Source organism: Coregonus lavaretus (assembly GCF_964263955.1).
Source record: "Coregonus lavaretus genome assembly, chromosome: 10".
In the NCBI taxonomy this organism is placed as follows: Eukaryota; Metazoa; Chordata; class Actinopteri; order Salmoniformes; family Salmonidae; genus Coregonus; species Coregonus lavaretus.
In genome coordinates this window covers 23308382-23333939 of record NC_139997.1, presented here as the reverse complement: position 1 = coordinate 23333939, position 25558 = coordinate 23308382, and the positions used below count along the sequence as shown (strand labels likewise).

The 25558-nt window shown below is 45.0% G+C and overlaps 1 protein-coding gene across 3 annotated transcripts in view; it reads left to right on the top strand.

The window, feature by feature from the left end:
* Positions 1-25558, top strand: part of LOC311136638 (cell adhesion molecule 1-like) — a 456023-nt gene that overhangs the window by 372425 nt on the left and 58040 nt on the right. For all 3 annotated transcript variants that reach the window (XM_084170838.1, XM_084170837.1, XM_084170836.1), the window contains 4 exons: positions 199-357; positions 7487-7583; positions 10424-10596; positions 19964-20050. In XM_084170838.1, coding sequence (XP_084026964.1) covers positions 199-357; positions 7487-7583; positions 10424-10596; positions 19964-20050 — 516 coding nt within the window. The remainder of the gene's footprint in view (positions 1-198; positions 358-7486; positions 7584-10423; positions 10597-19963; positions 20051-25558) is intronic.

Genomic DNA, 25558 nt, shown 5'->3' with positions numbered 1-25558 from the left:
ATGCTCGCATGTGGTTTATTGGTGACAATTGGTGACAACGTTTCGACCACTCAGGTCTTCATCAGGTGCCATAGAAAACTGCTGTCTGTATTAAAGACCCACTCCTTAATTCCAAAAACAACAAAACTATGATAAAAAATGGCTGTAAATAACACACAGTGGACCTTTAAACATGGCTGTCTTCGTTTTCCCTCCCAGGTAAGTCGAAGGTGGAGGAGACGTACGACGCCATGTTCACCGTGACCAGCCAGCTGACGTTCACCGTCACCAAGGAGGACGACGGTGTGCCCGTGGTGTGCATCGTGGACCACCCAGCCGTCAAAGACGTCCAGGCCCAGACGTACCTGGTGGTACATTGTGAGTATGGGCCAACACTCGAGAGAATTAATACTTCCAGTGTCTTTGTCCACTAATGCTGTCTTTCCTGAGGGACTCAAACCTAGAAAATAAGATGAGAACATCTTGTCTATTTTTACATAAATTTTCCTTGGGACTGTACATGTGAGATACATGTTTTCTACTAATTGAGGGAAATCGTTTTAGATTTTGTTCTTCCACAGATGTTGACTGAACTTTAAGTCTATCCATAATTTTTTGCACCCAACACAAGTTTGACCCTTTTTCCTTGAAAAAGGTTCTCAGAGGCCTTTGTCCAACCTGAGACGACAGACAAAGGCCTTCAGACTGCATTTCAGCTGTCTTTGCATCAGGAACTAAAATCAACCAACTTAATGTTTGGCCTATGTTTAATATGCAGTAGTGGCATTATGATACAATGGGTAAGGCCCTGAAGTGCTTGACTTGGCCTTTGGGCTGAAGACTTAGGCTTCAGATACCATTATCTATGCAAAAGGGTAAGGATATTTTCTCTAAAACGTTGCCTTTCCTTACCTTGACATACAAAATAAACAAGGATGCTCCATCTGACGCTTCCCTGGAAGAGACGGGCTCATGTGCCTCGGCGTGACATTTGGCCGCTCTCCCATTACAGTAGCAGACTGGTTCTCCAGGCCGTCCCTCCAACTGCTTGTGCAGAGCTTGGTTGGGCTGCCCCTGCTGTCACGCTCGCACAAGTACTTTTTCACATTGCGCTGGATAGATATGGAAGGGGAAGAGAGGATACGGTTCGACATTACACGATTTCACATGGAACCACCAATATGACGGCAATTGGATTTGACATTTTAGCGAATACTAAAAAATTATGTTAATAATTCTTGAAATTCTCCTCCAAGGTGAGCCAGCCAGCAGCCCAAATTCTACCCGTTCTCATTGCACGGTCCGCCTCGCACGCTCTCATCAGAAACATCGCCTCGCAATGCTGTCGGGGCAGGTAAAAGCAATCAATGTTGAAATCATTGAGTGCACAGGCTGGCCTAATAGACTTAATTCTGCCAGAGAAAATAGAAAAAACATGGCCAGGGATATGAAATATGCCCAGTAATAATATTGATGGCTTGCTGGGCAAGGTAAACAGGTTTGCGCTACTGCTCTGTTGCCCCCCCCCCCCCCTCCAAGAGGAGGTCACTAGTTCAGCTGCCCGGGGCAGATGGTCGAGGCTTGAGTGCTGCTGGGGGACGCAGATAATAAAGCAAATAATTCTGTTAGCATAATGATAATGTCTTCCTCGTCAATGATACAGCCGCTCTCATTTTCCCCAAGTGGTAATATCATTAAGTCACCGGAATGTTTAGTGTGTGTGTCTAAGGAGTTTAAGACGGGACAACTCCTAGACAGACAGTGGTACTGTAACCATCAAAACACTAAACCTCTAGTTTCATGATGACATTTTGAAGATGACAAGGACAGGAGATATTACACTGCAGTGAGGGGACGATTGAGGGATGTACTGTAGTGTCTTTTGTCAGTACCAACCCTCTGCATTGCATGTAATGGTTTAATTTTAATCTACACACCACAAGATTTGAGCAAAGTAGTTTCAAGAACCTTTTTTGGAGTGCAGTGTAGAAACTAACACATCCCAAGCCTGAAACAAAGTTCTCTCTCGTAAAAACAGTACATGCCCGTCCGATCAACGTGGCGCCACGCCCATCACCCAGAAAGAGTGGCACAGCCTCTGCCACGGTTGTAATTTGGACTGCTGGACGGCCTGCAGATTGCTGTGATGACCGGAAATGTTGGACAGTGGAGCGGCCGGGTTGAGCTCCGCTGTTGAAATATTTAGTGATCTGCAAGGACAGGAACTTCAACTACAGGTGCCCTGGGACAGCCTGGTTCTCCAGGCTGTCCCTCCAACTGCTTCTGCAGAGCCTGGTCGAGCTGCCCCTACTGTCACAAGTACTTTTTCACATTGCGCTGGATAAATATAGAAGGGGAAGAGAGGATACGGTTCGACATTACACAATTTCACATGGAACAACCAATATGACGGCAATTGGATTTTACATTTTAGTGAATGCTAAAAAATAATGTGATCATGAACTATCATTCCAAATTCTTGAAATTATCCTCCAAGGTGAGCCAGCCAGCAGCCCAAATTTTACACGTTCTCATTTCACGGTCCGCCTTGTGCGCTCTCATCAGACACATTGCCTTGCAAGGCTGTCGGGGCAGGCAAAAGCAATCAATGTTGAAATCATTGAGTGCACATAGAAAACAGAAAAAACATGGCCAGGGATATGAAATATGCCCAGTAATAATATTGATGGCTTGCTGGGCAAGGTAAACAGGTTTGCGCTACTGCTCTGTTGCCCCCCCCCTCCAAGAGGAGGTCACTAGTTCAGCTGCCCGGGGCAGATGGATGGCCGAGGCTTGAGTGCTGCTGGGGGACGCAGATAATAAAGCAAATAATTCTGTTAGCATAATGATAATGTCTTCCTCGTCAACGATACAGCCGCTCTCATTTTCCCCAAGTGGTAATACCAGGAAGTCACCGAGTGTGTGTGTGTGTGTGTGTGTGTGTCGAAGGTGTTTAATGACGGGACAACTCCTAGACAGACAGTGGTACTGTAACCATCAAAACACTAAATCTCTAGTTTCATGATGACATTTTGAAGATGACAAGGACAGGAGATATTACACTGCAGTGAGAGGACGATTGAGGGATGTACTGTAGTGTCTTTTGTCAGTACCAACCCTCTGCATTGCATGTAATGGTTAAATTTTTATCCATACGCCACAAGATCCGAGCAAAGTGGTTTCAAGAACCTTTGGGAGAGTGCAGTGTAGAAACGAACACATCCCAAGCCTGAAATCAACATGCAGGCAGGTAGCCTAGCTGTTAAGAGAGTTGGGCCAGTAACCGAAAGGTTGCTGGTTCGAATCCCCAAGCCGACTAGATGAAAAATCTGTTGATGTGCCCTTGAGCAAGGTACTTAACCCTAATGTCGCTCTGTATAAGAGCGTCCGTAAAATGTAAATGGCGCCAATCCCATCACTCAGACAGAGTGGCACAGCCTCTGCCAGGGCTGTAATTTGGACAGATGGATGGCCTGCAGATTGCTGTGTGTTGACTGGACAGTGGAGCAGCCGGGTTGCGCTCCACTGTTGACATATTTAGTGATCTGCAAGTACAGCAACTTCAACTACAGGAGCCCCAGGGACAACAACATCAGGCTTAGTGAAAGTACCTGAATACTCCTCGACAAACAGGTCAAAACACTGAGCAGAATAGGCAAACATACACTACATGACCATAAGTATGTGGACACCTGCTTGTCGAACATCTCATTCCAAAATCATGGGCATTAATATGGAGTTGGTCCCCCCTTTCCTGCTATAACAGCCTCCCCTCTTCTGGGAAGGCTTTCCGCTAGATGTTGGAACATTGCTGCGGGGACTTGCTTTCATTCAGCCACGAGCATTAGTGAGGACGGGCACTGATGTTGGGTGATTAGGCCTGGCTCGCAGTCGGAATTCCAATTCATCCCAAAGGTGTTTGATGGGGTTGAGGTCAGTGCTCTGTGCAGGCCAGTCAAGTTCTTCCGCACCGATCTCGAAAAACCATTTCTGTATGGACCTCACTTTGTGCACAGGGGCATTGTCATGCTGAAACAGGAAAGGGCCTTCCCCAAACTGTTTCCACAAAGTTGGAAGCACAGAATTGTCTAGAATGTCATTGTATGTTGTAGCATTAAGATTTCCCTTCACTGGAACTAAGGGGCCTAGCCCGAACCATGAAAAACAGGCCCATACCATTATTCCTCCTCCACCAAAATGTACAGTTGGCACTATGCATTCAGGCAGGTAGGGTTCCCCTGGCATCTGCCAAACACAGATTCGTCTGTCAGACTGCCAGATGGTGAAGCGTAATTCATCACTCCAGAGAACGCATTTCCACTGCTCCAGAGTCCAATGGCGGCAAGCTTTACACCACTCCAGCCTCCGCTTGGCATTGCGAATGGTGATCTTAGGCTTCTGTACAGCTGCTCGGCCATGGAACCCATTTCATGAAGCTCCCGACGAACAGTTCTTGTGCTGACGTTGCTTCCAGAGGCAGTTTGGAACTCGGTAGTGAGTGTTGCAACTGAGGACAAGCGATTTTTACACACTACGCGCTTCAGCACTCGCCGGTTCCGTTCTGTGAGCTTGTTTGGCCTACCACTTCTCTGCTGAGCCGTTGTTGCTCCTAAATGTTTCCACTTCACAATAACAGCACTTACAGTTGACCGGGGCAGTTCTAGCAGGGCAGAAATTTAACGAACTGACTTGTTGGAAAGGTGGCATCCTATGACGGTGCCACATTGAAAGTCACTGAGCTCTTCAGTTAGGCCATTCTACTGCCAATGTTTGTCTATGGAGATTGCATGGCTGTGTGCTCGATTTTATACACCTGTCAGCAACGAGTGTGGCTGAAATAGCGGAATCCACTAATTTGAAGGGGTGTCCTCATACTTTTGTAAATATAGTGTAGCTTTTGGAGTACAAATTTATTTGACATATATTTAATTAAATTTTTATTTTACCTTTATTTAATTAGGCAAGTCAGTTAAGAACAAATTCTTATTTACAATGACGGCCTACACCGGTCAAACCCGGACGACGCTGGGCCAATTGCGCTGGGCCAATATATCTAGCATATTGTCATATAAGTGATGCTGTTTCTTCTATAGAGTGATAATCATTTTGAGTGCACTTTTGCAATGGATGTATCATGATGTTAGTTCGAAACACTTCAGGATTTAGCTACTGTAAAAGTTTGACACTGTATGCTATGTGAAGTAGTGCTCACGTACTGTAACCAGCGTATGTGGCACCACGTCTCCATCACAGGGAGAATATTAGATTTAGAGTCCTTTGAGGTACTAAGGGAATGGAGCTGTGCCAATGTTTGGATGTGATATCAGCTATTAGGCCTAACTACGACGGCAAGATGCATATCTTTCCAAGGGATCCTAACGGACATGTTTTACAATGTGGTCCCCCTAGTGCATTTAGCAAGGTCATGGTAATTTATCATGTTATATTCTGTCCTGTACTGCTACCTTTACCATGCCTCAACTAGCTAACTCTGCTACTACAAATTATACTGCTGCTGCTGTTGATAACAGCATAACATTAAAATGGTGATAATGATGATGATGATGAATTTGATGATAATGATGGTAATATTAACACAACACCCAGCAGGAGTGCATTAGCCATACTGTGTGTGTTTTATTCTCTTGGTCCACGCCAGCCGTTGTTGCCAGGGCACTGTTAATGAAAGGGAGGTAATGGTGTGCTTTCTTTGACTTTCTCGCTCATTCTTCTCTTTCTTTCTCTCTTCCTTCTCTCTCATTTTTTCCATTCACTCTATCTCAAATTCAAATAGCTTCTCTTTTCTCTCTCTCTATCGCCCCCTCCGCTCTCGCTTGCCTCTTTCTCTTCCCTCTCTCTGTCTCTCTCTCTTTCTTCCCTCTCTCTCTCTTTCTTCCCCCTCTGTGTCGCTCTCTGTCTCTCTCTCCCTGTCTGTCTGTCTGTCTTTTCCTTTCTTCCCTCTCCCTTTCTCTTCTCTCCCTCTATCTCTCTGTTCGTTCTCCCCTTGCTCTGTACATAATACAGAGGCTGCTCTTTCTTCTGAACACGGCAGGCGAGCTGGAGTTCTGCCAAAGGGAGCAAAGGGGGGCCTTATTAGTGTTAACTTACTGTAAGGCAACATTAAAAGGCGGCCCAGACTGATTTACCCACTTTTATAATCCTGTTTCTGTCTTAAATGTTGTTGAGAGGACCTTTATGGCTTCCTTACATAAAGCGTCCAAAGCGTCTTTGAGGTCTTGTTAGCGAGGCAGCTTTATTTTATTTTTCATCTCGTTGCCTTCCCCGGATACTGCAAGGACAGCAGATAGTGTTGGAAGTTCATAAACATTACGGTGACTGTGGCTAAAGTCTCGAAGGGACTTATTTAATTTCAACAAATTTCAACCTGCAAAAGAACACCTCTAAATAAACCAATCGACATCGACTGGACGACTAACCAACACTTAAAAATAAACAGTATAGGTTCGCTGTGGGACACTCCTTCACACACTACTGCAACCTGAAGGCCAGAATCTGTCAAATCATCTAGGTTCCGTACAATAACGACAACCTCGCCTCAAACAGTCCCTTCACAATCCCTCCAACTCCCCTGTAGGCAACATGTCATCAGCCTGTTTCATTTCACAGCGAATGTTGTAAAAGCAGCTATGGACGACACATCTGCGTCAAAGCCATCCCTTAAGCTATCTCTTCACCTGTTGTCTATCACCGGGTTGTGGGGAGTAGAACCTGGCCAATCTGTCCATTCTGCAGTCTGCGTATGACGGCCAGTTAGGCCAGTCATGTTAATGGACGAGCCAAAGGTTGTTACTAATGGACCAGAATGGTCAATGGTGTAGCTGTAGCCTGCTGTCGGCCCCATGGACTGTTGACAAACTGCACACCGGAGAGGAGAGTGGAAAGGCTTGGAGCATCCGTTCTAAGTGGACATTGTGCTGCTGTGAAGATAGGAGGATACAGTAGGAGAATGTGGCCGTTTTGGAGGGTGTTGTGTGTAGGCTACTTACCAGTGAAATCATAGGATGGGGTCATTGTAATGGATAGAAAGGAGCCCGTCCTCCGATTTTCCCCTCCACCAGCCTCCACTGGTACTTAGAGGCCCAAACTCTGAAAGAACTTAGCATTGCATAGTATTGATAATAGCAACGTGTTGATAGATGAAAACATGATTTCTAACAAAGATTTACCAAACTACAATACAAACGCTGAGTTTGTACCTGAAGTTTTAGAGCTGTCTATTTTTATGCAATATTCATACATTTGCTCCACATAAAAATAAAAAAAATGTGTGAACCTCCCAACCACACGCCCTTACATTTCACAATGCGTAGCCTGCATCAACTTGGAATGAAGAAACGTTAAGTAGACTGGAGCTTAGCTACTTGATAAACTTGTAACGGAACTAATGACTTGCATATTACATTGACGCACTGTCTCTCCCTACCGCTCTCTCCCCCCCCCTTCTCTCTCTCTCTCTCCCCCTCTTCCCCTTCCTCTCCTTCCACAGATAAACCGGAGGTTAAGATCATAGTGGAGTTTCCTGACGGGCTGCCAAGGGAAGGACAGAACATGGAGCTGTCGTGCCAGGCCAAAGGCAAACCCCAGTAAGACATACACACACACACGTTTTACATATCCACACACACCTTCACACACCTCCACGGGCTTACTGATGTACGTGTATGAATATTTATGGCTAGTACGGAGTAGGCTGAATGTATTTTTCATATGCCTCCAAAGGGGAAACTGCTCCCCCTCCCCTCTTCCCGTTAGCTCACAGCCTCTGTTATTAGCATACTACACATGCTCCGGGTGTAGCACAGTGTGGTTGTGGGCTTGCTAATGCGTTGAAGACAGACACATGCAGAGACGGAAATGCCCGCCCGTAGCTCAGGGAGCAAGCGGTGGCCGGTCGTAGTGGAAAGGTGATGCTGGCTGCAACGGTTCGCTGCGGAAAACAAACGGTCATTACATGACGCTGTCAGACGTATGATCCCTGTGAAGACATTACATCATTACCCATCCTCTGGTCCTGAGGCGCAATAATTGTGAAGGAGGAGACCTCGAACATTTCCACATTTCGACACACACACACACACACACACACACAGCCTACACACACACACCACACAGACAAGACACACACCTCCCTCCCTCTCCCTCCCCCTTCAAGTTTTGCACTCAGCAGGGAGAGACAAGGCGGCTCTCACCCGTATTCATTTAATAAAGATGAAAATACAATCAATACAGTGGGCCAGAGAATTGGAAGTCATTTTCATTAGAGCTCATGAGAGTTCTCTGCACTCATTACTGGGGCCAGATAGTGGCAGGCTCTGGCCATGTGTGTCCATTTGTATTCTAGCAGCCCATCCTCCCTCTCTCCGTTCCCCCGCAGCCTCCCCCTCTCTCTCCAACCCCCTCTCTCTATCTCTCTTCTGTCATCCCCTCTTCCTCAGTAAACCACTTTTTGTAGGTCATTTCTCCTTACTCTGTCTTGGGAGCGTGGCAGCAGCGGCCGGCGCTGTGTGTGTATATTTAACCTCTGATTCCGGCTACCTAAGATTCTCGCCCTGATAAGGGATTCTGATTTGCTTTCTCGAGCCGCCCGCCGCCTGTGCCGTCAAATGTAGTTTTTTCACCCTGCCACAAAGGCGGGAGATCAACTGTTATTGAGCTCAAACTGCTCTTTTGTTTTGTGGCTTAGTGCTTTGTTTCCCATATTTCTCTCCCTTTCTCTCTCTCTTCCTCACTTTTCTCTCTCTCTCTCCCTCCCTCCCTCCCTCCCTCGTTCTCCCCCAAAAAAGTTTTTTCAAACGGAGGGAACAAGTTTAAACGGCAACAAAAAAACAGAACAAGGGAGAGGCCTCGGCGCCCACTCAAGGGAAATAACGGTGCGTCAGCTAGCTAGCAAACCAGCCATTGAAGGTTGTGAGAGCAGAACAGAGTTAAGAGGTGCTTTGTTTTTGTTGTTTTTCCCCGTCTGTGCCGTCTGGTTCTTCTCACATAACTAATCGTTAAGAAATGGGATCCAGATCCAGATCCATGTAAGCTTCCTGCCAAGGTAGCTAGGGAACAAAAATGGCTGGGTAATGTAGTTAACCACGTCGAAAGGCCAGGAAGATGACTAAAATGTAAAAGGTTACCCACATAATAGCTCACACAGTTCAACACACAGACACACACACAGTTTTGAACACACACACAAATATACTGAACAAAAATATAAATGCAACAATTTCAACAATTTTACTGAGTTACAGTTCATATAAGGAAATCAGTCAATTGAAATAAATAAATTAGGCCCTACTCTATGGATTTCACATGACTGGACAGGGGCACAGCAATGGGTGGACCTGTGAGGGCATAGGCCCACCCACTTGGGAGCCAAGTCTACCCACTGGGTAGCCAGGCCCAGCCAATCAGAATGAGTTTCTGAGAGAGAGCTTTATTGCAGATAGAAATACTCATAATAATAATAATAATATGCCATTTAGCAGACGCATTTATCCAAAGCGACTTACAGTTGTGCGTGCATACATTTTTGTGTATGGGTGGTCCCGGGGATCGAACCCACTACCTTGGCGTTACAAGCGCCGTGCTCTACCAGCTGAGCTACAGAGGACCACCTCATCAATCTCATCAGCTGTCCGGGTGGCTGGTCTCAGACGATCCCTCAGGTGAAGAAGCCAGATGTGGAGGTCCTAGGCTGGCGTGGTTACACGTGGTCTGCGGTTGTGAGGCCGGTTGGACGTACTGCCATATACTCTAAAACGACGTTGGAGGCAGCTTATGGTAGAGAAATTAACATGACATTCTCTGACAACAGCTCTGGTGGACATTCCTACAGTCAGCATGTCAATTGCACGCTCCCTTAAAACTTTAGACATCTGTGGCATTGTGTTGTGTGACAAAACTGCACATTTTAGAGTGGCCTTTTATTGTCCCCAGCACAAGGTGCACCTGTGTAATGATCATGTTGTTTAACCAGCTTCTTGATATGCCGCACTTGTCAGGTGGATGGATTATCTTGGCAAAGGATAAATGCTCACTAACAGGGATGTAAACAAATGTGTGCACCAAATTTGAAAGAAAAAAGCTTTTTGTGAGTATGGAAAATGTATGGGATCTTTTATTTCAGCTCATGTAACATGGGACAAATACTTTACATGTTGCGTTTATATTTTTGTTCAGTATAGTGTGGCAGTCAAAGGTGAAAGAATCTCATTGGGTGTGTTGATGTTTATCCTAAAGCATGTGCCCTATCAGATGTGCCATAAAAAGGGGAAAACAAATGATTGATTTAGTTCGCCAGGTACAAAGAAACCAATTAAATAATCCCATTATTTGAAAGTATTTATTTGACATAATATGTATTCAACATCCAGGTCTAGGGGACACAATGCGTGTGACCAGTGACATTACTGTCCCCTCTCTCTCTCTCTAGTCCCCAGCAAATCAGCTGGGTGAAGGTAGACGACGACCTGCCCTCACACGCCCTCATCACCGGCCCGGACCTGTACATCGAGAACCTCAACAAGACCTACAACGGCACCTACCGCTGCTTCGCTGCCAACTCAGTGGGCGAGTCGTATGACGACTACATCCTCTATGTCTACGGTACATACCTCCTACCTCTCAATGCAGTGCTCTCTCTGTCTTTACCCCTCTCTACGACTACGTACTCTACGTGTATATGGTACCTACCTCCCAGCACCCTCTCTCTCTCTATCCCCCTCCCCCTCTCTCCCGACAGCGTTATCTGAACACGGTCCAATACCATTGATTCCAATGACATTCCTCCCTTGCAGGACATTCCCACCTAACCTGGTAATTTTCCCTCTGCCAAATTGACTCAGCTGATATAGCTTACCAAGTCGTACTAAGCCTGCAGGAGAAATTATTTGGCTGCTATTTTGAGGGCATTAATGGACTGAAAATAACCTTTATAAAAAAGAACTTGTTGCCTGACACAGGAACAAATCGCTGAATAGATGTTATTTACAATGGAAGAGCAGGGGGTAGTGTTAATGACGAACGCAGTAAAACAACGGGGCTTGTGAAAGACTGGGAGTCGACTTTCCGACACCTTTTTATCGCCCTTGTTAAACATGTATGTGGACGGAGGCGTTTGGATTGATCGTTGAAGCTAGGGTATGTGTGTGTGTGTGTGTGTGTGTGTGTGTGTGTGTGTGTTAATAAAGTGTTACAGAAAGATAGAGAGTTGGGGCTGACATCTGCTTATTATAAACACAGCAGCCCTGACATATTTGAGATGGTGAGCGAGCCACAAACACTCTGACGTACACACACACATACAACAGAGACACACACACGTTAATGAAAATGTTGTCTGAGCCATTATGAAAATGTACCTCAGCGTCCTGCTGAAATACAGCATAAAAAAAAATCATAAAAGCTGTCGGGGTCACACAAAAAGCACAAAAACATGAGGTTTTTCATATTCGAAAAATTTGGTGTATGACAATACCTGCATTTAATCTCAACAGTGGCCAACACTGAATAATGCATGTGTGACATATTCAGGGATTTTTGTAGTAAACAGTTTTTATTTCAAGCATTAACCACACTGGTACTACATATTTTCACTATAATGCACTTTCCTGTCAGGGGAAATTACAATAGGAAATCCATTTAAGTTATTACCGTCCCAGTATGCTCAGTGGGGGCCTCAATATCCTCTAGGTTGGAGTGGTCTGGAAATGTGTAATAGGCTTTTCCCATCTTCCATTATTTCCAATTGAAACCTCCCACGGAATTTCACTCCTGAACCCATCAAAGCTTACGTACAGTAAGTCAAGAAGCCTCAGCATCCTGCCCCGCCCCGTCCCACCCTGTCTCCCCTTAGTCGACAGGCAGAACTGATATAACCCCGGCCCCCATCCCTCTAATACGTTTGTTTCCCCGACTATTGTGAAGCTAAGTGATGGAGAGCAACGGGAGAGCAGTTGAAACTAACCTGGTTACCGGGAGAAAGAATGCATTCCCGGTACCCATTTCTTCAAGCGGCCCGTCGGTAAAGGAAAATTGGTGGGGCTCTGCAGTCGAAGTGGCGCTAACCCAATAAAGAGGACCTCCCTCCTTCACAAGCTCTGGCTTTTATTGCGCCGTGCCCGGCGGCCTGTCGCTCTAGTGCTCCTTTCGGCTCCCTAACACTTCCTCCCCGTCCTCCTGCGATGCTTCCGGGGGTTTCCTCCTCCCGCCCCTGGCGGGAGGAGGATTGATTGCTACCGTTGGCGATACACTCCCCTAAACTGGTCTGGAGTATGTGCTTTGCTGTGTTTATCGCAATCACCAACACCCGACCTGAGTCAAGCTGGAAGTCGTATTATTGTGTGGCCGGTACAGTATTAATTCCCCCTGTAAGGAGACACACAGCCAGAGCTGAACAAATGTATCGGACCCTTTACAGTAACCTTTTTTGCCTTCATCCTATCTACACGCTGGCTTGGAAAATGAAGAACATAATGAAAAATATTTTCGCAAATAAAGAGACACCATTTCCTATTAAGGGAAAGGGGGATACCTAGTCAGTTGCACAACTGAATGCATTCAACCGAAATGTGTCTTCCGCATTTAATCAGAGAGTTGCGGGGGCTGTCTTAATCGATGTCCACAGCACCCAGGGAGCACTTGTTGGGGGTTAACTGCCCTGCTCAAGTGCAGAACGGCAGATTTTTCCACCTTGCCGGCTCAGGGATTCGAACCAGCAACCTTTCGCCCCACACCCTAACCTAGTATAGAGAAACATATTTGTTCCCGGCCAGGCAACAACACGTGTTTTACAGTTGTTTACTCTTGAGAGGCAGCCAGGCAAGGGAATGCAGCATCCCGGTCGCCACGCATCAGATGTAACTCACGATCAGGAAGCCTAACTGAAGACAATCTACAAGACAGCAGCTGTAGGGAAACAACATGTGCAGCCCTGACACAGACAGAACCAATATCATCAGCCGGCCATTATAATGAAGCTGTAAATTCTCTCATCTTGACACCCTCCTCCAATCCCCATTCTTAACCAGGGTCTTGTGCTCTTTCATTATATTCTGGGGGCCAATATTTCCTCCTGGTTAGGGGTCGGCTGGCGCTTCAATTTACAAGGCAGATAGCCTGAGATCAATGGTAGACTATTAGTTCATGTCAGAGATGGCTATTGGCTACTGTGACGCGCAGAATCACGCCCATCTGCAGACATGCAAATGTCAGAAAAATCAGCCTTCCATATGGAAGAGAGAGCTCCTCTTCATCATTCTGGTTGAATAACAAACGATTCCATAATTAGGACAGTGTACTGCTTTCCACGATGCAAGATGGCATTGATTTAGTCCAGCAAAGGTGGCTAATTTGCGGAGGGATCCCTGTGTCAGTCTCTCCCTGCAACGAAAATGAACACAGTTAGGTGAACATACGAAAGGATGCCATTCAAAACAGTTGTCTCGACAAGGGACTTTCCCCCTTGCAAACCCACACCTCGTTTATTAACGCGTAATTGTCCAGCCCTTGATTGCATGATACAAGCATTCGATGCAGGTGTGCCGTTGGCTTCCAATGACCGTCGTTAGCGTGGTGCCGTTGGCTTCCAAATACCGTCGTTAGCGTGGTGCCGTTGCCAGAGACTAGTTGTTTTTCTCCCTTCTCCCTTTTTCTCTTCTTTTTTCCTCCACTCCTCCTAGAAGAGAAGAGGGGCCCCATCACTCTTGTTTGTCATATCGTGCAGCTGGCAGATTTGGGAGAGGTAGGGGGGCTCGTCATTCTTTGCACGGTGAGTGCCGGGCACCGTCCCATTGCTGTGCAGGTGACAGAAGGGCGCCCAGCGCCTCGGTAAGAGTTGCCTGCTATCTGCCAGGGCGATTAATATGGGGGGGGGGGGTCACTCCCCCGTGCTGTTCATAAGCTTTTAAATTGGAGTCAACCATCCCCTCGGCGCTCTTTTGGGAGTGGGAGATGTGTGTGCTTTAGTTAGTGTTATTGTGCTGTAGTGTAACATTATTCACCCATCTCCACACTTCTTCATAACTCTCTGGAATGATTGAGTAAGAAAAGGAGTGATTTTTGTCTGAACGAAAGCTGTACCTGGGTTTCTTAATATAATAATATTATATTATATCCTTGACATACCGTGTGGCTCTTTCGTTTAACCACTTTAATATGTTTTTGCCTTTGGACATTGGAAACTAAAGGGGATACACTATTATTGAGTTTCCAAGGGCTCAGGAAGAGAATGTTTGGCTAGCCATTTGGGAGATTTGACCAGATTGCTTTCCGCTCTTCCTGCTTCTCTCCTATATGTAAAGCTGTGTGACTCTAGCAGGTGGCTAGTAGGGAAATCAACAGCCCAAAGTACACTATACTTTAAGCACTCTATTAGCAAGATTGTTCTGTGTTTTCCTCATTTACTTTTACCCTGTTCCTTATTGAGTGAGATTCTTATACTACCCCCACATGTGCCAGTTTGCCACTCCCACACCAATCCCTTGGTTAAAGGATTAATTGAGATGTTGCCTGCTTGACTCTCCCCTCCCTACATCTTGTGTGTGTCGGCTGTGTCACCTCAGCTAATTTCCAGAGGTCTGTTTATACTCAGCTGTCTAAGGGGATAAAACCAAGAGACACAGGAAGTGAGAAACTCTCCATCTCTGGAGTTTCTTAGCATTTAGCTTGACTGTGGAGGGATATTCTCTGTCTCTGTCAGGCATTCCCAGTATTTTAATGCAGCCTCCGCTCCAAGCTCTCTGGGTCCGGGATGCTGATTCATAATCTGCCCCGGTAAACAATCCACAGTGACTTAACAGGAAAACTCACTCGCAGCTCCCCATATTTAAAACTCAATAAGCTTCCACTGCGTTTGATACAACATCATTGGAAAAGCGGGTAACGTGGAGTGCTGCTTTTTTTTAAGGGACACCTTGGTAAACATTCACTCCAGTCGAGCCTGTTTGGAGGGTGGGAAGCAGGGAAAGTATATATCTTATTATCGCTGCCAAGTTTTTAATGAGCTATTGACACCGATGATCCCAAACATCTGCTGGGCCTCACAGTTTATTACGGGATAAAACCAATTAAGTAGCGTCACCGCCGAGCTCAAGTTTGTCAGCTCCTGACACGTGTGAAACTCATCAGTGGTGCAAGCCCAGTTAGCCAGCTCCCGCCGCAAGATCGGCTTCCCTATTTGTCCGTTCAGCCATTGTTTTTTTCAAGCCTCTGTTTACAGGAATGGAATATGTTCTTTCTTAGTCATTAAAAATGAATATCAAAGAGTGTGTTTGAATACAAATTCAGATCACCTAAAGGCCGGCTTGGTTTGCTTCTGAAACCGCTCCTGGCTGGATTCTCGAGACTTTGCACATCTCTCTAGCTCTCTCTCACATTGAATTACTTACTTCTCTACGCATGTATCTATTTTATAAGGTGTTGTATGACGATGAATGTACTTTTTGGGGGGGAAATCCGAATGATTAACTGGTCATTAACAAAATATAGGCTGAACAACCATAAAGGACTCTGGGAGCCAAACAGAATATATTACAACTGTTCCTCTTTGTCGAATGTACCTAAATACACTACAGTTTAAATATAATCCTTTACACCGACAAGGTGATCAACTATAATCAAACACTTCATCAATCTATTTTCCATTTCTTAATGCCAAGCTGAATTCCTCCGTTAGTGTAGAAACTCATCACGCCACTACTCCCCAAGCCACCTTCTGTCTCACCTTTGGCAAAGGTAATCAACATGGGTGCACTGTTCCGAGAAACAGCGTGAAAGCAACTGCCCTGTCAAGGCATGCCTTGTGAATCACGGGGAGTTTGGGACAGGTAACAACTTAGCTCTGACAACACATGATCCATAAAAGTACTTTAATGGCATGCCAAACATACAACTCTCTTCAAGTACCTCTCCCTTGGAGAAATATGCCACCAAACTCATATTTCTTTTTCGATTTTTATTAGGATCCCCATTAGCCGATGCCAATGGTGACAGCTAGTCTTATTGGGGTCCGACACATAATGAAAAATACATTACAGACAAAATACTTCACAATTTACATACATTTAAAAACATTAACATGTAGTGTGTGTGTGTGTTTGCATCTATCACTTACACATAAATGTCAGTACATACACACAACAAGTAGGTAAGAGGGAATGCGCTAAAGATATACTGACGGTATCCTGGGCGGGCTGCAGTAGAGGGAAGGTGACCCTTGGATACATCACAAGATGGCCGCCGCCTTTGAGCGTTGTTGACGTGAAGGAACATTTGGAAAGATGGATTGCTGCCCACTGTGATTTGAAATGAAAGAATGTGTGTTTCAATCAGGAAAACTTAAAGGGAAATGGCACCAGCAAATCTATTGGTTATGGTTAGGTTAGGGTCAGGGTTAGAGTTATGGGTTGACACGAGACTAAATGAAAGTCTTGCAAGATGAAGGATCTTAATTTGAGACAATTTTCAGCAACAGGAAATGTGAATTATTATGTGAATTTTAATGAATGGACATTTTTGTAGGGATTGGTACATTTTTCGTTAGGGAAAATCAAGTCTGAAATTTGTAAATGGAAATTACAGACCCAAATACACAGGAAGTTTTACATTTCCTGCAACAGGATGACAAAATTAAGATCCTACATCTGTAGTTCAATAGCCTTGGTTGCGTCCCAAATGGCACCCTATTTCCATATAGTGCACTACTTTTGACCAGAGCCCTATGGGAAAATTCTAAAAGTTGACGTGAAGTCATTGCCAAAGCTATCCGACATCATTCAAAACCTATGAAAACAGTCCACCGGCATATGCTCATTTCAGATACACAAGTTGCAACTACTATTACAAAATGTCAGAACAACTGAAAGCAATAAAAGCGGAGGAGAAAGTGACCCCTCCATTTCAGCAGATACAAACACTATTTCTCAATTTCTTTACCTTCAAGCTGCATTTTCCTGCGGGGATGGGCAGTATTCATTTAATTTAATTGACATGCATTTGGAATGAGGTGTTTCAAATATCTTGTGTGTATCCTGTCAGTGATATTTGAAAGGCTTGGTAAACACGGCATGTTTGAAGACGACATTCTAGCCGTCACCGTCTCTCTGATGTGTCCCTGCCAGCCTCCCAGTCCTCCCAAGTCCTCCACATCTGTTGGAAAATCTCTGGGCCCTCCTGCCGGGATGTTCTGATAGAACTCAGACAACAAGGAAAGCAGGGAGGGAGTGAGGGAGTGAGGAAGGGAAACTGTCTGCCTATTTCCACCCACCTCCACAGACGTTAACACAGTGGTATCTGTTTGGCTGGACAAGGACAGACATGCAAACAGTTGTGCGGCCGCGGGCAAAAAAAATATTAGAAAATTATCTCCTCTAACTCTATTTCACTCCCACTCTCCCTCTCTCTCCTTCTCTCCATCCCCCTCTCGCTCTCTTTCTCTCTCTCTGTATTTCCCCTAATTTCATTAACCTGTTTGGTTGTTGTCTCTTTCATCCTCTGAAAAAAACGCCACAATCACTCGCTCTCTGCACTCCTTTAACACTTCCCCCTGTTTTTCGGCACACTCTCAGGCAACTGAGCAGCATGACAAGTGACGAGGCTCTCTCCTCACTGCAAGCCTCAGCCCCAAGTTCTTATCAATGCAGCACCACCACTCCGACTGAGAGAATGTCACTTTTGATTTCCCCCTACAGTTATTGGTGGGGGGTCGAGGCGACTAATGAAGTAAATGGAAAATGCAACGGGTGGGGGGGATGGCCTTGAGCTGAAAGTCTGTGTGCCGAACGTCCCTCCCTCCATTGGACCTCACGTTGCACCACTGTGCTTGTTTGTTTGTTTGTTGATGTTTTGAGACTTGGACAGTGCATTTTCATTACTTATCATGTACATCATGTTTTTTTAAAGGACTGAGTTTTGTTTTATACAGTGCTTTCAGACTTATTCCACATTTTGTTACGTTACAGCCTTATTCTAAAATGTATATATTTTTTAAAAATCCTCATCAATCTACACACAATATCCCATAATGACAAAGCAAAAACAGGTTTTTATAATTTGTTGCCAATTTATAGAACAAAAAAACCCCGGAAAAATCACATTTACATAAGTATTCAGACCCTTTATTCAATACTTTGTTGAAGCACCTTTGGCAGCGATTACAGCCTCGAGTCTTCTTGGGTATGATGCTTGGCACAACTGTATATTTGGGGAGTTTCTCCCATTCTTCTCTACAGATCCTCTCAAGCTCTATCAGGTTGGATGGGGAGCGTCGCTGCACAGCTATTTTTAGGTCTCTCCAGAGATGTTCGATCGGGTTCAAGTCCGGACTCTGGCAGGACCACTCAAGGACATTCCTGAAGCCACTCCTGTGTTGTCTTGGCTGTGTGCTTAGGGTCGTTGTCCTGTTGGAAGGTAGTCCCGTGTAGCTCAGTTGGTAGAGCATGGCGTTTGCAACGCCAGGGTTGTGTGTTCGATTCCCACGGGGGGCCAGTATGAAAATGTATGCATTCACTAAAAAACTGTAAGTCGCTCTGGATAAGAGCGTCTGCTAAATGATGTTAATGTATATGTAAAATGAACCTTGCCCCAGTCTGAGGTCTGCTTCACCGTAGGGATGGTGGCAGGTTTCCTCCAGACGGGATGCTTAGCATTCAGGCCAAAGAGTTCAATCTTGGTTTCATCAGACCAGATACATTTTTTTCTCATGGTCTGAGAGTCCTTTAGGTGCCTTTTGGCAAACTCCAAGCAAGCTGTCATGTGCCTTTTACTGAGGAGTGGCTTCCGTCTGGCGACTCTACCATAAATGCCTGATTGGTGGAGTGCTGCAGAGATGGTTGTCCTTCTGAAAGGTTCTCCACAGAGGAACTCTGGAGCTCTGTCAGAGTGACCATCGGGTTCTTGGTCACCTCCCTGACCAATGCCCTTTTCCCCCAATTGCTCAGTTTGGCCAGGCGGCCAGCTCTAGCAAGTCTTTGTGGTTTCAAACTTCCATTTAAGAATGATGGAGGCCACTGTGTTCTTGGGGACCTTCAATGCTGCAGAAATGTTTTGGTACCCTTCCCCAGATCTGTGCCTCGACACAATCCTGTCTAGGAGCTCTACGGACAATTCCTTCCTTTTGCTCTGACATGCTCTGTCAACTGTGGGACCTTGTATAGACAGGTGTGTGACTTTCCAAATCATGTCCAATCAATTGAATTTACCACTGGTGGACTCCAATCAAGTTGTAGAAACACCTCAAGGATGATCAATGGAAAAAGGAGGCACCTGAGCTCAATTTCGAGTCTCATAGCAAAGGGTCTGAATACTTATGTAAATAAGGTATTTCTAAAAACCTGTTTTCGTTTTGTCATTATGGGGTATTGTGTGTAGATTGATGAAAAAATATATATTTTATCCATTTTAGAACAGGGCTGTAACATAACAAAATGTGGAAAAGGGAAGATGTCTGAATACTTTCCGAATGCACTGTAGTTTTGTTCTGTTTTAACTTGTGATGGGCTTGTTATTATTATCCTGCCAACAGTATCCGTAGGAGAGATAAATTGACACATTTGGACACCCTAACCTGAACCTTAACCACCTGGGATTAATGCTTTAACGTAGCTAACATTTTTTTATATAGCTTGGTTTATGACAGACTTAAAGGCAAACAAATGCACTGCCACTGGTATGAATCAATAATTTCCCCATCACAATTGTTTCATATTATTTCAGGCCTGGGTTCAAATGCTATTTGAAATAATTTCAAATACTTTATCCGTGCTCGATTAAGCTGGCTGGCTTCATGGACCAATACAATAGTCCCAGAACTACAAACCCTGCCCATCTGGAAATATAGGTGGGCTAAAGCAAATGCTAAAAGTATTTAAAATATTTCAAATAGTATTTGGACCCAGGTCTGTTTCATTGTGTCTTTTGTTTTCATGGTTTACTCATTAGTTTCCCTGTCTGTCATGTATTTGTTTTCTTCATTCAGATGCCCCCACCACTACCCCTATACCCACTACAGCTACCACCACCACTCCCACCACCACCACCATCTCCCTCCCTGAAGCCACTGCAGGTACAGTATCACCTCCCACCACCTCCCTGTGTGTGTTGTGGTTGTGCGTGCGTTGTTTGTGTGCTTACAGTGAGGGAAAAATGTATTTGATCACCTGCTGATTTTGTACGTTTGCCCACTGACAAAGAAATGATCAGTCTATAATTTTAATGCTAGGTTTATTTGAACAGTGAGAGACAGAATAACAACAAAAAAATCCAGAAAAACGCATGTCAAAAATGTTATAAATTGATTTGCATTTTAATGAGGGAAAATAAGTATTTGACCCCCTCTCAATCAGAAAGATTTCTGGCTCCCAGGTGTCTTTTATACAGGTAACGAGCTGAGATTAGGAGCACACTCTTAAAGGGAGTGCTCCTAATCTCAGCTTGTTACCTGTATAAAAGACACCTGTCCACAGAAGCAATCAATCAATCAGATTCCAAACTCTCCACCATGGCCAAGACCAAAGAGCTCTCCAAGGATGTCAGGGACAAGATTGTAGACCTACGCAAGGCTGGAATGGGCTACAAGACCATCGCCAAGCAGCTTGGTGAGAAGGTGACAACAGTTGGTGCGATTATTCCCAAATGGAAGAAACACAAAATAACTGTCAATCTCCCTCGGCCTGGGGCTCCATGCAAGATCTCACCTCGTGGAGTTGCAATGATCATGAGAACGGTGAGGAATCAGCCCAGGGAAGATCTTGTCAATGATCTCAAGGCAGCTGGGACCATAGTCACCAAGAAAACAATTGGTAACACACTACGCCATGAAGGACTGAAATCCTGCAGCGCCCGCAAGGTCCCCCTGCTCAAGAAAGCACATATACAGACCCGTCTGAAGTTTGCCAATGAACATCTGAAAGATTCAGAGGAGAACTTGGTGAAAGTGTTGTGGTCAGATGAGACCAAAATCGAGCTCTTTGGCATCAACTCAACTCGCCGTGTTTGGAAGAGGAGGAATGCTGCCTATGACCCCAAGAACACCATCCCCACGTCAAACATGGAGGTGGAAACATTATGCTTTGGCGGTGTTTTTTCTGCTAAGGGGTCAGGACAACTTCACCGCATCAAAGGGACGATGGACGGGGTCATGTACCGTCAAATCTTGGGTGAGAACCTCCTTCCCTCAGCCAGGGCATTGAAAATGGGTCGTGGATGGGTATTCCAGCATGACAATGACCCAAAACACACAGCCAAGGCAACAAAGGAGTGGCTCAAGAAGAAGCACATTAAGGTCCTGGATTGGCCTAGCCAGTCTCCAGACCTTAATCCGATAGAAAATATGTGGAGGGAGCTGAAGGTTCAAGTTGCCAAATGTCAGCCTCGAAACCTTAATGACTTGGAGAAGATCTGCAAAGAGGAGTGGGACAAAATCCCTCCTGAGATGTGTGCAAACCTGGTGGCCAACTACAAGAAACATCTGACCTCTGTGATTGCCAACAAGGGTTTTGCCACCAAGTACTAAGTCATGTTTTGCAGAGGGGTCAAATACTTATTTCCCTCATTAAAATGCAAATCAATTTATAACATTTTTGACATGCGTTTTTCTGGATTTTTGTTGTTGTTATTCTGTCTCTCACTGTTCAAATAAACCTACCATAAAAATTATAGACTGATCATGTCTTTGTCAGTGGGCAAACGTACAAAATCAGCAGGTTAAGATCAAATACTTTTTTCCCTCACTGTATGCGATACCCTCATACCCACCAAACCCGACCCTCACCACAAACACCACCATTTCCACCATCCACGCTGTGTGAGTGCATGCGTATGTAAGCGTTCTCATTCTACAGTTACCATTACCCACTGTAATGTGTGACCTGACACCCCCCCTAGTGCATGCATGTGTGTGTGTTTGTGAGCAAACAAGAAAGAGTGTGTGGAAAAGAGATCAATATTTGCCGTCAGCCAGTCCTGATAAGATTCTGAAGAACGATAATAATAACAGAGTCGCACTGGAGGGGCCAGGTCTAGGCTCCCTCCTCCCACTGCAACGTGGGGCTGTCAATGGCACACATCAGCTGCCCGCTCACACCCATCACATTTCTCTCACTAAAATGTTCAGCCGCTCTCTCTCTCTCTCCGTCCTCTCTCTCTCACTCTATCCTTTTCTTCTTCTCCCCCTCTCTCCCTCCCTCTCTCCCTCTCTCTTTATTCTCCCCCTCTCCCTCTCTCTCCATCTATTCCTGGGCGATTCCACGCCAGGACAGCCCGAAAATATATTGGGTATCTCCGATTGTTCTTGCGATGTTTGACATGCTTTTTACATTTGTATCACAAACAATTAATAAATAAAAATCATGATGAAAGTGGCCATTTTAGGCCCTTTTTAGACCTATACAAGCCTCCTGTAAGACCCTGTGATCTGTGAACCGTACATGATACAAACAACATCTTATGTGTGCGCTCAAATATGGAGTATATCTAGATTCAGAAAACAAATATGTTCACATTAATTTATTCTGGAGGCGAAAGAAACGCACACCTGGTTAGGCGAGGTGCTGGCTAGTGGAGTAGAACACTAGAATAGATGGCGCTGTAGCCTGGCAGCGCGCTCTGTATTTGGGCCTACAGTCAGATTCAGAATGCGCTCAGTCATCATAGCCACTTCATTGCTTGATGACTTTTGACGTGAAAAATGAGTGCTGCGAAAATGAGAAAAGTGGACTCTGAATGTCGTGTGTCAGAGGAATAAATGAGAACTTTGAAATAACAGAGGAACTTCTTGCGATGGAATCAATGATGGGAACAACCAGGGGCTCTGACTTATATGACAGGGTGTCTGCCTGCTTGGAAAAAATGAATCTACCGTGGAGCAAACTGACAAACGTCACAACAGATGGATCGCCAAATGTTACCGGTAAAAACATTGGCCTAAGAAGAAAGCCCTAAGGAATTTATATTTCTTCACTGTATTATTAATCAGGAAGCCCTGTGTAAAAGTGTGTTAAAGCTGGAAAATGTTGTCAAAGTGGTTGAAAAACTTGTCAACTTTATACGGGCAAGGGGGCTTAACCATCGTCAGTTCATTCAGCTGCTCAATGACACAGAGGCAGAGCACCAGGACTTGTTGTACCATTCAAATGTGCGCTGGCTAAGCCTGGGAAAAGTATTTAGCCGTGTGTGGAAACTGAGAGGGGAGATAGTTATGTTCCTTTATTAGGTTGGTAAAGCTGACGACTTCTCAGAGTTGAAAGACACAGACTTGTTGAGCGACTTTGCTTTCGGTGTGGACATATTGGGGCATCTGAACGATCTAAATGTGAAACTGCAGGGAAATTGTGTTTTTGTCCATGAACTGTATTCCAACGGAAAGCATTCAAGGCCAAACTTATGTTGTTCTCCAGACAAATGAGCAGCCGGTCTCTCACTCATTTTCCGACACTGGCCGCATTGAACGCGCCCATATCGCAGTACTGCACTGAGACATACAGTAGCACTTTGATCGACCTGCATGCTGAGTTTTCCCACTGCTTCTCAGACTTCACCAAGATTGAGACTGAGCTGGAGCTTGTATCATGCCCCCTGTCTTTCGACAGTGAGAAAGCACCACCAGACACACAATTGGAGCTCATCGACATCCAATGTGACAGTGCTTTGAAGGAGAAGTACAAAACAGCAACAATAGACCAGTTCTACGGCTCACTGAATGAAACAAAGTTTCCAAACATGAAAAAGCATGCCCAAAGGATTCTTGTTTTATTCGGGTCCACATATGTGTGTGAACAAACGTTCTCAGTCATGAATTACAACAAATCCCGTCACAGGTCAAATTTAACAAATGACCATCTGTTCTGAGAATCTCTACATCAAAGATGACACCAGACTTTGATGCCCTTGCCAAGAGAGGTGACCAGACCCATTGTTCACATTAAGACTTGAATAACCGTGACTGGGGTAGGCAATGATTATGCTTTTACATGGTGATGGTTATGCAGTGAGAATTATCCAGCAATGCACTTGGATACAGGTAATAACTAATCAGTCAGATTTGGGCTGAGGTGATTGGATAACTGTGAATATGGTTCACAATGGAGATGAGAATTGTTCCTTAATATGCTTTCAAAAACAGACCATTCCAAATGAAACGGATGCTCTTACCATATGTTTCACTCAAATTTTTGAATCTATTTTTTTTTACACATCTGCTGTTACATTTTGCATGTCTCCAGTAATATAATATATACAGTGGGGAAAAAAAGTATTTAGTCAGCCACCAATTGTGCAAGTTCTCCCACTTAAAAAGATGAGAGAGGTCTGTAATTTTCATCATAGGTACACGTCAACTATGACAGACAAATTGAGAAAAAGAAATCCTGAAAATCACATTGTAGGATTTTTAATGAATTTATTTGCAAATTATGGTGGAAAATAAGTATTTGGTCACCTACAAACAAGCAAGATTTCTGGCTCTCACAGACCTGTAACTTCTTCTTTAAGAGGCTCCTCTGTCCTCCACTCGTTACCTGTATTAATGGCACCTGTTTGAACTTGTTATCAGTATAAAAGACACCTGTCCACAACCTCAAACAGTCACACTCCAAACTCCACTATGGCCAAGACCAAAGAGCTGTCAAAGGACACCAGAAACAAAATTGTAGACCTGCACCAGGCTGGGAAGACTGAATCTGCAATAGGTAAGCAGCTTCGTTTGAAGAAATCAACTGTGGGAGCAATTATTAGGAAATGGAAGACATACAAGACCACTGATAATCTCCCTCGATCTGGGGCTCCACGCAAGATCTCACCCCGTGGGGTCAAAATGATCACAACAACGGTGAGCAAAAATCCCAGAACCACACGGGGGGACCTAGTGAATGACCTGCAGAGAGCTGGGACCAAAGTAACAAAGCCTACCATCAGTAACACACTACGCCGCCAAGGACTCAAATCCTGCAGTGCCAGACGTGTCCCCCTGCTTAAGCCAGTACATGTCCAGGCCCGTCTGAAGTTTGCTAGAGTGCATTTGGATGATCCAGAAGAGGATTGGGAGAATGTCATATGGTCAGATGAAACCAAAATATAACTTTTTGGTAAAAACTCAACTCGTCGTGTTTGGAGGACAAAGAATGCTGAGTTGCATCCAAAGAACACCATACCTACTGTGAAGCATGGGGGTGGAAACATCATGCTTTGGGGCTGTTTTTCTGCAAAGGGACCAGGACGACTGATCCGTGTAAAGGAAAGAATGAATGGGGCCATGTATCGTGAGATTTAGAGTGAAAACCTCCTTCCATCAGCAAGGGCATTGAAGATGAAACGTGGCTGGGTCTTTCAGCATGACAATGATCCCAAACACACCGCCCGGGCAACGAAGGAGTGGCTTCGTAAGAAGCATTTCAAGGTCCTGGAGTGGCCTAGCCAGTCTCCAGATCTCAACCCCATAGAAAATCTTTGGAGGGAGTTGAAAGTCCGTGTTGCCCAGCGACGGGCCCAAAACATCACTGCTCTAGAGGAGATCTGCATGGAGGAATGGGCCAAAATACCAGCAACAGTGTGTGAAAACCTTCTGAAGACTTACAGA